This window comes from Rhinichthys klamathensis, unplaced genomic scaffold (assembly GCF_029890125.1).
Source record: "Rhinichthys klamathensis goyatoka isolate OS25496 unplaced genomic scaffold, OSU_Roscu_1.1 h1tg000331l_1, whole genome shotgun sequence".
In the NCBI taxonomy this organism is placed as follows: domain Eukaryota; kingdom Metazoa; phylum Chordata; class Actinopteri; order Cypriniformes; family Leuciscidae; genus Rhinichthys; species Rhinichthys klamathensis.
In genome coordinates, this window is record NW_026606846.1 from 1,557,888 (window position 1) to 1,571,075 (window position 13,188).

Here is a 13,188-nt window from a genome sequence, read left to right on the forward strand (position 1 = left end):
AATTACACACACACATCATGCTTAATGTTTTATTATCAAGGTGAACACATGAAATTCATCAGTATCTGTAAAATTCACCAACATAAATGAGTTTCACAGCACTACACTGTTTCAGCTTTGATCGCCTCGGTAAACACGTAATAAACGGGGCGTTAACATAAGCCTACTTGCATTTTATGGTTGTCAGCTTTGTTGCATTACATTTACTTCACCAGGAGATGGTGCTGCAATTTCTATCTGAATGAAGCTTCGAGTAACGAACCATTTTCGACACGATTGTATCAGAAAGCAATAATGCTTCGAAACGCTTCATTTGGCCATCACTACAAGTATCGCTGTGATCGATTAAAAACAATAGAGAAATGAGTCTGTCGCTTAATCAAACTGTATAAAGTGTGTGTGATGGTTGTGTAAAGATGAGAAATACCGTGAACTGCTCTCCTCGCCTCAGAAGACGCGACGCTGAAACTAGTGATGTTACGTTCACTATTCGCAGCGCATGCGCACTGAAACTGACGGAAGAGACGGCGCGAGCGAGCGGTGACGTCATCAGCAGGGATATTAATCATCTTATGAATATGTTTGATAAATATGGGAAATATTTTAACTTACGAACAATTATGCGAACCCACAGTTTCCCTATGCATTTTAAGGAATTTAATTCTGTCGTTAAAGCTATTTCCCCTACTTTGATTCATCTTGTTAAAAGTCATATATTCAATATAACTCAACATTAATGACGAATCCATTGAATTGATTGATAAAAAATGCAATAACAAACATATTTGTACAATATTTCAAAAACAAAATAAAATAGCACCTAGAGGAAAATGTTTTTTGAACTCCATTATTGATAATATTAATTGGAAGACTGCTTGGTTAATCCCCTTTAAATAGGCTATTGTTTAATAATAAAAAGTAAGGAAATACATTTTAAAATTGTGCATACCATACCCTGTTAAATCATTAATCTCAAGATACTCTGATATTGATGATTTGTGCTCTTTTTGTAAAAGTGAGAAAGAGATGTTGACGCATTTGTTTTTTGAATGCAAAATTATCCAAAGTTTCTGGAGGGAATTGGCAGAATATATCTTTAATTTAGAAAAGATTAAATACTATTTTACATTGAAGGATATTATTGTGTATTATGAAAACAATGTTAATGTTACAAGTTTTGTAACTGGAGTAATAAATGATTTTAATTGGGGTTCACTACTCTCCACTCTCCTAGACGAAAGCCCTGGAAAACAGAATCATAGAGTCCGCCATCTTCGTCTCTCAATCTCTGTATCTTTATTACAAATTTCTCAAATCATGGTATAAAACAATAGCATTCCCTTAGTGTAAACATGTTTCAGTTTCAGAGTCCATTTGTTAATTTCAATTTAAACACTTCAATACCGTTTTTCTTTACTCTCCACATATCAGTGGACAACATATTTCACACTCACACTCACATTCACAGAAATAATCATGTCTTTACAAAAATCCACATTACTCTTTCTTTAAAGGGTTTAGGTCTGGGGTCGGGTTACGGTTATGACGCCTTGGGATCTGCGTCTCATATTCACGCTAAACGATGCCATGTGCGTAAGATTTCAACTAAATGTACATAGCGTCACATGTATGACGCCAAAGGATGAGAACGGGCTGGGATCAAAGGTCAACGGAATGGATTAATCTGCGTAATTTTTTTCTTACAATTTTTGATAGCCCTAGTATAAATATATGTTAATGGATGGTTGACTGATTTTAATTGGTGCTAAATAAATTGGATAATATATATAATTTATTGATCCCAAGTTTAAATTGGTCATGTCACCATTGCTCACATTTAAGAAAATAAAAGCATATGTGAAATCTTAAAAATTAAGATTACTTGTACATATACTCTACTTATGAAACTATACAGTAGAAAATATAGATCTCTTAAGTATTGCACAGTTTAATTTATTGCATTTATATTATTGTAGCCTACTATTAAAGCATTTTATGTTTAAAGAAATAAAGGATATGGAGCTATATATAAGATAAAAGGAGGGAGGACTTGAAATTATGACCTGGAATGGTTTCCTGAGGCTGTATTACAGAAACATCTTCAGTCAGATAATTAACTCGTTAATTAAGAAAAACAGAGCAAAAGCTTTTTTACCATGAAAAATTCTCTCGTTAATTCAGAAAAACAGAGCAAAAACTTTTTTTCCATGAAAAATGATCTTGTTAATTCAGAAAAACAGAACAAAAAAAAAAATTCTGTGAAAAATGATCTCGTAATTCTGAGATAATTAACTCGTTAATTCAGAAAAACAGAGCAACAACTTTTTTTCCATGAAAAATTATCTCGTTAATTTAGAAAAACAGAGTCGATTTTTTATTTCCTCAAGTGAATGCAATACGCTTCCGTACCTATGAATTTGAAGTCTTCTGTTAAATCCCTCGCACTGGAACCCATTATGAATGACTTGCATATCTCAAATAGAAACTGATAAGATTGAAATCTTTATGGACGATCTTTTAGTTGACCGACTCCAGAAAGACCACGCCAGAGAACTTCAAAAGGCCAAGAAAAAGGAGAAGAGGACATGCCACATCTCCCGCAGAACGAACTGATTCGACAAAGCAAACGGATGATAAGAATCCTTCGGCGGATGGAGAAATGTAACAAGCAATTATTATGTATTGTAAAAGGGTTTATTTTAGAATGCCAGTGTTAAAATGTTGAGAATGAAATGTCAACGTTGCAAAGGAAGCTTGCAACATTAGAAGCATGATGCACGCTTGCTTTGCCAACTGTGAATTGTTTGTGGTTTTCTCTGATCTCCCCATACAAGCGGAAAGGTTCAGCAGTGTTGGGCTAACAGGCCTGTTTCTCTGACTGTATTAAAGGCTCATTCAGTCGGGACTTTTATTCTGAGACCGCATTTAGTCGGGACTTTTATTCTGAAACCGTAGTCATGGTAACATGCAGAACAGTGTACAGTCGTCAGTGCAACTGCCGCTATCTGCTGTGTGTAGGTGATCTGTGAGAGCTGTCAGCTGTAAAGTTGCTGATTCCTGTTCGTTCGGGGTGATTGGTGCAACTGTAATATTATGATGTTAGTCATTGCCCTTAAAGTAAGTCAATTTGATTATATTTATGTTGATTTTCAGTTGTGTAACTTGATCTGAATAGAGTTAAGCGTCCGTGACATAAGTGCATGTCCGGACATGTCCTGTATAGATCGTTCTGTGTTATCCAGATCAGTAATATGCTAGTATTTAGTAATAGGCTATTACTTGAGTGTGACGATTCATTCTTTATTAAGCGCCATATCAATGTTATGGGTTATTAATGAGGGGATGTTAGTCGGTCTGTTAATATGTTCCAATACTAGACGATCAGCGTCATGTCTGTTTGTATGTAATGCATATGAGCCATGCGGTTACCCATATATGGGCATTGTATGTTATTGAGGACAAATTGCCCTTATAGTGTGTATTTTCCTGTTTAATACCATGTTTCTGTTTATTCAACTGGATGTTAAGTAGAAAAATGTCAATGATGAGTATTGAGGATAATTATTTAATTATTTAACAGTGAATGCTTATTATTGTATTTAGTTTATTCATTCTCTTTATTGTACTTATTTTCCAGACTATGTACATCATTGAATATACAGTTGTGATCCATCCATCTACCTACAATACACCAAGTTAATCTGATCACCTGTCTCCTCATTATTTGTGCTCTTACCGGCACCCAGAAGGGTTTACTCATCCATCACCTAATCCAAACCTAACAGTCCAAAGCCTCTCCAACAAATTGGTCCTTCGAGCCGGATTGAGTATTCCCCTCTGAAGTTATGGACTCTGATGAGGAGATGCTTGGAGGAACTCGCCCTAAGCGCCATACTCGTCCTCCAGCTTACCTACAGCAATATGAGGTACATTATACACGAGGCAGACCTGTCGCTGATCATGATGTTCCACAAACCTGGGAGGCACCTGCCCAACGGACTCCCCCCTCATCCTTCCAGACCTACGCCATTGCCCCTGATGGTGACCTGATATGTTCTGGTGGATCACAGATCATGTCCTCGAATTATCTGCCTCCACAGCATGTTGTATGTCCTCAGCGTTCCTTCTCGTCGCCTTCGGCAGCTGATTTCACTACCTCTGCACATGACCGTGAGCGACAGCATTTGCGCCAGGAGCATGCACAACTAATGCAGACACATCAGGCTTTCCAGGCTGACTTAAGGGAGTTGAGAGAAGTCCGTGCTGAAGTTAGAGAATTAGTACAGGTGGCTCAGTCCCTTCGAGTCGATCTCAGTAAAGCTAGAGGAGAGAACCTATCGCCAGCACAGCTGACAGCGTCTCAGTTATCCAGCCCCCTGAGGCCAGCTGAATCTACAAACTTAGTGGAGGATGGACACTTCGCTGAGCTTCCCCCACCCCCGTGGCCTGAGCCTGACGTTGAGCTGAGAGCCCGGGTGGATGCCCTTGCTTTGTCTGATACGGGTGCCACAATTCACCTACCTGTGATGCCAGAGACCAGAAATTATCCCTTTGTATCCCCAGCTACTCAGTCACGCCCTCCTAAACCTTATGCTCCTGATGTCTGGCGATTTCCCCCTCCTCCTACTCCTAAAGAGCTTCAAGAGCTGCTAACACCTGCGGCCATGCCTTTACCTGCCAACCGCACGTCGGTACCTATCTCCTCACGGTTCAGCTCTATGCCTGCTTATTCGATTCCTCCAAATCTAGCGATGAAGGTAGAACCCAATCAACCTCTTGCAGTATCTATGTCTGAATATGTGTACAGAGGACCTACCCCTACCATTCCTAAGTTTAGCCGGCCTGATCCTGGTGAGTTTGCCAGACTCCGGATTGCTTTAGAGAACCTGCTCCCTCCTGACGGGACAGAACTTTTCAAATACCAGATCTTAGTGGATCATCTCAAGCTTGAGGAGGCTAGAATGATAGCGGACGCTTATCTGAACTCCCTTACCCCATTCACTGATACAATGACTGCACTTCATGAGAAGTTTGGTCAACCGCATCAACTTGCCTTAAGGAGGATCGCTGTTGTTCTTGAGAGTCCTGACATCAAGCGAGGTGATATATCTGCCTTCCAGAGGTTCGCTCTCCAGGTACAGTCACTAGTGGGACTACTGAGAACCTTGGGACGCGATGGTGAACTGGAGCTAAGTTGTGGGTCCCATGTTGCGCGACTTCTTAGTAAGCTTCCACCTGAGCTGCGTGCTGACTTCCGTCGCCATATGTTCCACCAACCTGGCATGACCCCTAATCTAGTTGACCTTTCGAACTGGCTCCGTTACGAAACATGGTGCCACAGCTACGATGCCGAGCCGATGTCTAAAGTCTTTCACGCTAAGCAAGACTCTGGAAAGAGAACTGTGACCATCCTGCATGGGGTTAAAGAACCCCCAGTTGAGACTCCCATCTCTCGCAAGGGTCCCGTTTCACAAACTAAACCTTCTAAAGTGAAACGGTATTGTCCATTCTGTGATCAGACTGAGCATTATCTAAGCCAGTGTGCATCCTTCAGTAAGCTTAACTCTGACCAGGTCAGGACATGGATTCGGAGTAACAACCGTTGCTGGCGATGCGCTAGGGCACACCATGCTGCTCAATGTGACCTTAAGAAACCCTGCAACCTATGCCAAGGCACACATCTCCGCCCTCTTCATGAGGTGAATGTTGGTCTATCCCCGAGGGAGGATTCGGCTCAAGTGGAAAAGAGCTGCCTGACGAATTCCTCTCCGGATCGACTCTTCCTGGATAAACCCTCTGTCGGAGGTCGAGTCATGCTCAAAGTGGTTCCTGTAAATTTACATTATGAAGATCGCACCCTTGACACCTTCGCTCTTCTTGACGATGGCTCGGAGAGGACTATTCTGCTCTCCACTGCAGTTAAGGCCTTGGGCATCAAGGGTGTCCCTGAGAATCTGCCTTTGCGGACGGTGAGAGACGATATTCAGGTCCTTCATGGCTCTTCCATATCCTTTCGGATCTCTTCCATCTGTAAACCCCAAACCAGTTATAAGATCAATCATGCCTTCACAGCAGATCGTCTTAACCTATCCCGCCAGTCTTACCCAGTAGAACAGCTACGACAGAAGTACAGGCATCTGCGGGGTCTTCCAATCAGTACACTTAATGAAGTCCAGCCTTTACTTCTCATCGGTTCCGATCAGCCCCATCTCATAATTCCGACAGAGCCTGTTCATTGGGGCGGCCCGGGTGCGCCAGCTGCAGTTCATACACGCCTAGGATGGACGCTCCAGGGCCCCATTCCTTTCATGGGGCGGCCTCATGCAGCACGGCAATGCCTGTTAACATCCATGGATCCAATTCAGGACGAACTCTTCCAGAATGTTCAACGCCTGTGGCAGTTGGATGTGGGTCCGCAGTGGGAGAGTAAAGATGTAACCCGGTCCAAGCAAGATCATGAGGCTCTTCAGCTGCTTGAGATGGAAACCCGCACTCACCCTGTGGAGGGCATCAATCGGTTAGCTACGCCTTTACTGCGGCGTAAGGATATGCCTTGTTTGAATGCACCTAAGGAGTCAGTCCTACCTACCCTTCGTAGTGTAGAGAGGCGTCTGCTGAAGGACCCCACCAAAGCTGAGGTCTATAAAGAGGAAATGAGGAAATTAGTTGAGACAGGAGCTGTTCGGGAAGCGACTGACCCCTTACCTGATTCGGCTGAATGCTGGTACATCCCTCACCACATTGTTAGTCACAATGGAAAGTGCCGCATTGTCTTTAACTGCTCCCATCAGTATCAAGGACAAAGCCTCAATCAGTACCTGTTGCCAGGGCCCACCCTTGGGGCCTCGCTATTGGGTGTTCTTATCCGCTTCAGAGAACATCCTGTGGCAGTGAGTGGGGACATCAAGGCGATGTTTCACCAGGTTCGCCTTTTACCTGGGGATCGTCCTCTACTCCGCTTCCTTTGGCGGGACCTGAAGATGGATGAGGCACCTAGGATTCTTGAGTGGCAGGTACTACCCTTTGGCACGACCTCCAGTCCATGCTGTGCAACCTACGCACTACAACGCCATGTACAGCAACATCCTCAGACTGATGAAACGATTCGGTTTTCGGTGGAGAGATGTTTCTATGTCGATAATTGCCTGCAGAGCCTGCCTACTGTTGAAGCAGCGCGAAGTTTGATTGATCGACTACGGAATATCCTCTCTGGAGCTGGATTTGACATTCGCCAGTGGGCCTGCAATGCTCCTGGTGTGGTGAGTCACCTACCAACCAATGCCCGAGCTGTGAGTGTGGAACTGTGGTTGACGCAGGAGAAGTCAGATATCCCTGAATCAACGCTAGGCCTGAGCTGGAACTGGCAGACGGACACTTTGTCGTACAAGCACCGACCTGTGGTATATAACACTCTTACATTGAGGAATATCTATAAGGTCCTAGCTTCCCAATACGACCCTCTTGGCTGGCTTCTACCTTTTACGACTCGAGCGAAAGTGATCATTAAGCAACTGTGGAACAAACAGAGAGGGTGGGATGACCCCAACTTACCACCTGAGCTCCTCCGGTCTTGGAATAGTTGGGAAGAGGAACTCCAATACCTCCCTGGTATCACGTTTTCCCGGCCATATCTCCCTCCTGAAGTTGAAATGAGTATAGCTACTCATGAGGTACATGTCTTCTCGGATGCTTCTGAGCAGGCATACGGAGCGGTGGCTTACCTCCGGACTACCGACCAGGAAGGTCGGACCTACCTGTCCTTTATCATCGCACGCTCGCGTGTCACTCCTAGACGAGCTCACTCTATTCCAAGACTGGAACTCTGCGGAAGTCTAGTCGCAGCACAGTTGGCTAAGTTACTGGAGAAAGAGTTGACCCTACCCATCAAGTCTATTTCCCTGTGGACAGACTCTACCACGGTCCTTCAGTGGTTGAATTCGGAGTCCTGTCGATACAGAGTCTTTGTCGGAAACAGAATTGCTGAGATCCAGGAGTTGACGGATAAGTGTTCATGGCATTATGTAAGTTCTGCAGACAATCCGGCTGATGACCTCACGAAAGGGAAACCTCTTCAATACCTCGCTGCATCCAACCGATGGTCTCAAGGACCCTCCTTCCTCCTCCAGGATCCCAAGGATTGGCCAGTATTACCTACGACTGAGACCATGGCAGACAAGGTTGAACTGCGGAAATCGGCCTTCTGTGGGATCAGTACCTGCCCTCCTTCTTCTGGCAATACTGATGGGTGGAACTACCATACCTGGCAGGAACTATTGGACGTGACAGCCCAAGAACTTCGAACTACCATTTCTCCTGGGACTTCTCCCCAGGCTGAGGATTACCATCAGGCTGAGCTCCAAATTCTCAGACGGGTGCAGCAGGAATCATTTCCTGAGGACTATAAATTGTTAGAGAGTGGGAAGTCAGTCAGGTCCAAAAGTCGTCTAATCACCTTAGCCCCGGAAATGGATCCGTCCAGTGGTCTTATCAGGGTAGGAGGTCGTCTGAGGAGAGTTGCAGGCATTGAGAACTCTGTTTTACATCCTCTGGTTTTGGACCCTTATCACCCAGTCACCCGTTTGATCATACATCATTATGACCAGAAGTTACATCATTCTGGATCTGAACGGCTGTTTGCCGAACTACGGAGATATTACTGGATTCTTCGTGGCCGCGAAGCTGTGCGACGGTTTCAACATGAGTGTCCGGAATGTCAACGGTGGAGGGCCCAACCGACAATCCCTAAGATGGCAGATTTACCCTCTGCTCGTCTTCGGCTCTACAAGCCTGCCTTCCATTCTTGTGGAATGGACTGTTTTGGACCATTGCTGGTCAGACTCGGAAGACGTACAGAGAAGCGTTGGGGTATTCTGTTTAAATGTTTGACCACGAGAGCAGTCCATTTAGACCTACTTCCAAGCATGAGTACTGACTCCTTCCTCATGGCTCTTAGAAGGTTTGTCTCGAGGAGAGGGACACCGGCTGAGTTATGGTCAGATCAAGGTACGAACTTCCGCGGGGGTGAAAGGGAGTTACGGGAAGCTTATGCCGCATTAGTTCCTGATATACAGCATCAGCTTGCTCGTCAGAAGATCCATTTCCATTTCAATCCCCCATCGGCCCCCCACTTCGGTGGAGTCTGGGAACGGGAGGTGAGATCTGTTAAGTCAGCCTTGTACACAGTTTTGGATTCAGAGTCAGTTCCCGAGGAAGTGTTGATGACCGTCTTGCTGGAAGTGGAGGCCATCCTGAATTCAAAACCCTTGGGTTATGTGTCGTCCGATATTGCAGATGCTGACCCAGTGACGCCAAATAGTTTCCTCATGGGGCGGCCGGATGGATCTCTGCCTCAAGTCATTTACCCAGAATCAGAGATGCTAAGTCGCCGGCGCTGGCGACATTCCCAGATCCTAGCGGACCGATTCTGGTCAAGGTTCATTAGGGACTATCTTCCCAGCCTTCAAACTCGCCAGAAATGGCAAGCCTCTCCCCCTGACTTGAAGGAGAAAACATTTGTTTTAGTTGTAGACCCCCAATTACCTCGTGGTTTATGGCCTGTGGGACAAGTTATCAAGACTCACCTAAGTCCGGATGGTCATATCCGTTCAGCGGACGTTCAGATAAAGGGCCAAGTTTACACCAGACCGGTAGCCCGCCTAGTCATCCTGCCAGCCTTACCTAAGGATTGTCCCGATGCTGCTAGCCCCTGATAAGTGAAGTCGCCTTTCATGGCAGCAAAGATGCTCCACATCTTTGGGGGCGGCTGTATTAAAGGCTCATTCAGTCGGGACTTTTATTCTGAGACCGCATTTAGTCGGGACTTTTATTCTGAAACCGTAGTCATGGTAACATGCAGAACAGTGTACAGTCGTCAGTGCAACTGCCGCTATCTGCTGTGTGTAGGTGATCTGTGAGAGCTGTCAGCTGTAAAGTTGCTGATTCCTGTTCGTTCGGGGTGATTGGTGCAACTGTAATATTATGATGTTAGTCATTGCCCTTAAAGTAAGTCAATTTGATTATATTTATGTTGATTTTCAGTTGTGTAACTTGATCTGAATAGAGTTAAGCGTCCGTGACATAAGTGCATGTCCGGACATGTCCTGTATAGATCGTTCTGTGTTATCCAGATCAGTAATATGCTAGTATTTAGTAATAGGCTATTACTTGAGTGTGACGATTCATTCTTTATTAAGCGCCATATCAATGTTATGGGTTATTAATGAGGGGATGTTAGTCGGTCTGTTAATATGTTCCAATACTAGACGATCAGCGTCATGTCTGTTTGTATGTAATGCATATGAGCCATGCGGTTACCCATATATGGGCATTGTATGTTATTGAGGACAAATTGCCCTTATAGTGTGTATTTTCCTGTTTAATACCATGTTTCTGTTTATTCAACTGGATGTTAAGTAGAAAAATGTCAATGATGAGTATTGAGGATAATTATTTAATTATTTAACAGTGAATGCTTATTATTGTATTTAGTTTATTCATTCTCTTTATTGTACTTATTTTCCAGACTATGTACATCATTGAATATACAGTTGTGATCCATCCATCTACCTACAATACACCAAGTTAATCTGATCACCTGTCTCCTCATTATTTGTGCTCTTACCGGCACCCAGAAGGGTTTACTCATCCATCACCTAATCCAAACCTAACAGTCCAAAGCCTCTCCAACACTGACCTTTTAACATCTAGGCTGAAGGCAAGAGGGGGGGGGGGTTAACACCTGCAGGTTAAAGAACGGTTAAACATATTTGAAGCTTTTAGACGTAGGATGTAAATGTGCTTAGTAGCTTCAACTATGGAAAGTTTTGAAAGCCAGTTAGTATATAATAAGGGATTGCTTTTCTGCATGACGAGCTTCAAACTCTCAAGACGGCCCCCACCAAACTCAAACCCTATAAAAGGTTTGGTTCCCTGTTGCTCGGGGCCGCATTTCGAGGTGAAGACCTATACGCTTTGCTGTTATTTTTCTTTTTGAATTTATTGTCTTTGTATCATTCTGACATTTTTTAGTAAAACGAAACCACATTTTCTCAGAGTGATTTTTCCTAGAAGTATCTTAACTTTTTGGTGGTTTAGATATTTATATTAAGCAAAAAGCCCAGTGGCACAGACCCAGGACTGAGCTGGATCAGGGGGTGGCGGGTGGCGGGTTGTGGGTGGCGGGTTGTGGGTGGTGGGTGGCGGGTTGTGGGTGGCGGGTGGCGGGTTGTGGGTGGCGGTTGGCGGGTGGCGGGTGGCGGGTGGCGGGTTGTGGGTGGCGGGTGGCGGGTGGCGGGTGGCGGGTTGTGGGTTGTGGGTGGCGGGTGGCGGGTGGCGGGTGGCGGGTTGTGGGTGGCGGGTTGTGGGTGGCGGGTGGCGGGTGGCGGGTGGCGGGTTGTGGGTGGCGGGTGGCGGGTGGCGGGTTGTGGGTGGCGGGTGGCGGGTGGCGGGCCGGCCCGCCGGCCGTCCTGGAGTACCGGCCGTTCTGTGATTCTCCAGATCACACAGATGGCCAGTCCGCCCCTGCCTGCTTGCAATCGCTGTAAATGTAAGCACAACAAAAGCTCACGCTGTTTTCCAAAGACAGATCTTGATAACCATGAGTGGAGAAAAACAAGTTAATTTTATTTTTATCTAAATTTTCATAAAACTGCCATTTAAATATATTATTTCTATAAGTTATACAAAAAAGGACTAAATAAATAGGCCAAATATGTTAAATCTAAATCTAAATGTTAAATCTAAATATTAAATCTAAATCTGAATGTTGAATCTAAATGATTCGGTAACATTCAAAATGCCGGTAACAGGAAGTGCCAAAATAAAAGCTTGAGGAGGTCAGTGTGTGCGCCTTAAGAATATTCATTAAGAACTTGTCCAACAAGAAAACTTCATAAGTAATAATAATATCCTAACTGGTAAAAGTTTTTCCACAATGATTTAGAGTAATGGCAAAGCCAAAATAAAGGCACTATAGTCTCTGGGTGCTGTTTACAAAAAGAACAGTTTACATCAATATCTTATTTGAATTTCTTTAGAAAGGTATTATATACACGATGGACAATTCGAAAGGAAACTTCTCTTATCTTAGTAGTAATTAAATATCTACTCGGAATGAGCCAAACCTTTCTCCAGATAATATCGGGAAGAAAAGCATTCCAGTAAACTGTGACGTTTGGAATTGATACACAATCATTCAGAAATAATTGCCGTATCGATCTATTAGAAGAAGTGATGAAAAGCAGTATTTCCCCACCACTGTAACATTAGGATCTAGAGGAGGTAAAGAAGAGGAGATATGTTGAAGCAATCTAATAACTCCAGATGGCATCAAAAACAATAGCAGATTCTTTAGGGGTAATGGGAAAGTTAAAACGACTAAGAAATTCTTCATAGTTGAATAAATGGCCATTTGCATTAAATAACTGACTCGCAAGCAAAATATCAGCCTCAAACCAGCGCTGAAAGAACAGAGATTTGTTTTTATACAGATTATCACGGTTATTCCATTTAAAATATTTATGAGGAGAAAAGTTGTGCTTGTATATCAGAGACCAGGCGAGAAGGATCTGCTTATGAAATTTAGATAATTTAGCTGGTATTTTTTCAACATTATAATTACAAAGCAATACAAATTTTAAACCACCAAATTTGGAGAAAATATAATGTGGAATGAATGGATTTTTGAGAAAGTGTTTGGCCCAGTTCATTTTAAGAGTGTTATTGAATGTAAAGTCAAACATATTGAGGCCACCATCTAAATAAGATTTTAAAACAACAGATTTCTTGATATAATGTATGCCATTTTCCTTATGAAATTAAATAACATTTTCTTTGTGTTTTCTCCATAATAGGGGAAACATTACATACACTTCTATCAATTTGATTTTTACAGAGACCTAGATAAGATATCTTATCTTTAATTGGAATATTATTAATTATAGTTGGGTTACAATCTTTAATTGAAAGTAGTTCACATTTAGACAAATTCAAGAAAAGACCAGGGGTCTCATTTATAAAACTGTGCGTAAAATCCTTACTAAAAGTGTACGTATGTCCGAAAGCCAAAAATAACGTACGCAAACAAATATTCTGACTTATAAAACCGTGCGTAGGCCAGAACCTGTGCAGAATTCACTTTATAAATCCCAGTCAGCGGAAGATTGTGCGTACATGCGTCTCCTCCCCGAA

At 43.4% G+C, this 13,188-nt stretch overlaps 2 protein-coding genes across 3 annotated transcripts in view; one reads left to right on the top strand and one right to left on the bottom strand.

Moving 5' to 3' along the window:
- The window catches only part of LOC130105976 (zinc finger protein 436-like), a 274,724-nt gene that overhangs the window by 171,454 nt on the left and 90,082 nt on the right, over nt 1-13,188 (bottom strand). The window lies entirely within an intron of this gene.
- On the top strand, nt 8,537-10,590 carry LOC130105984 (uncharacterized). Its single transcript, XM_056272186.1, has 2 exons — nt 8,537-10,002; nt 10,523-10,590. Exon 1 carries the CDS (start codon nt 8,748-8,750, stop codon nt 9,708-9,710), a length of 963 nt encoding a protein of 320 aa, XP_056128161.1. The 5' UTR covers nt 8,537-8,747; the 3' UTR covers nt 9,711-10,002; nt 10,523-10,590.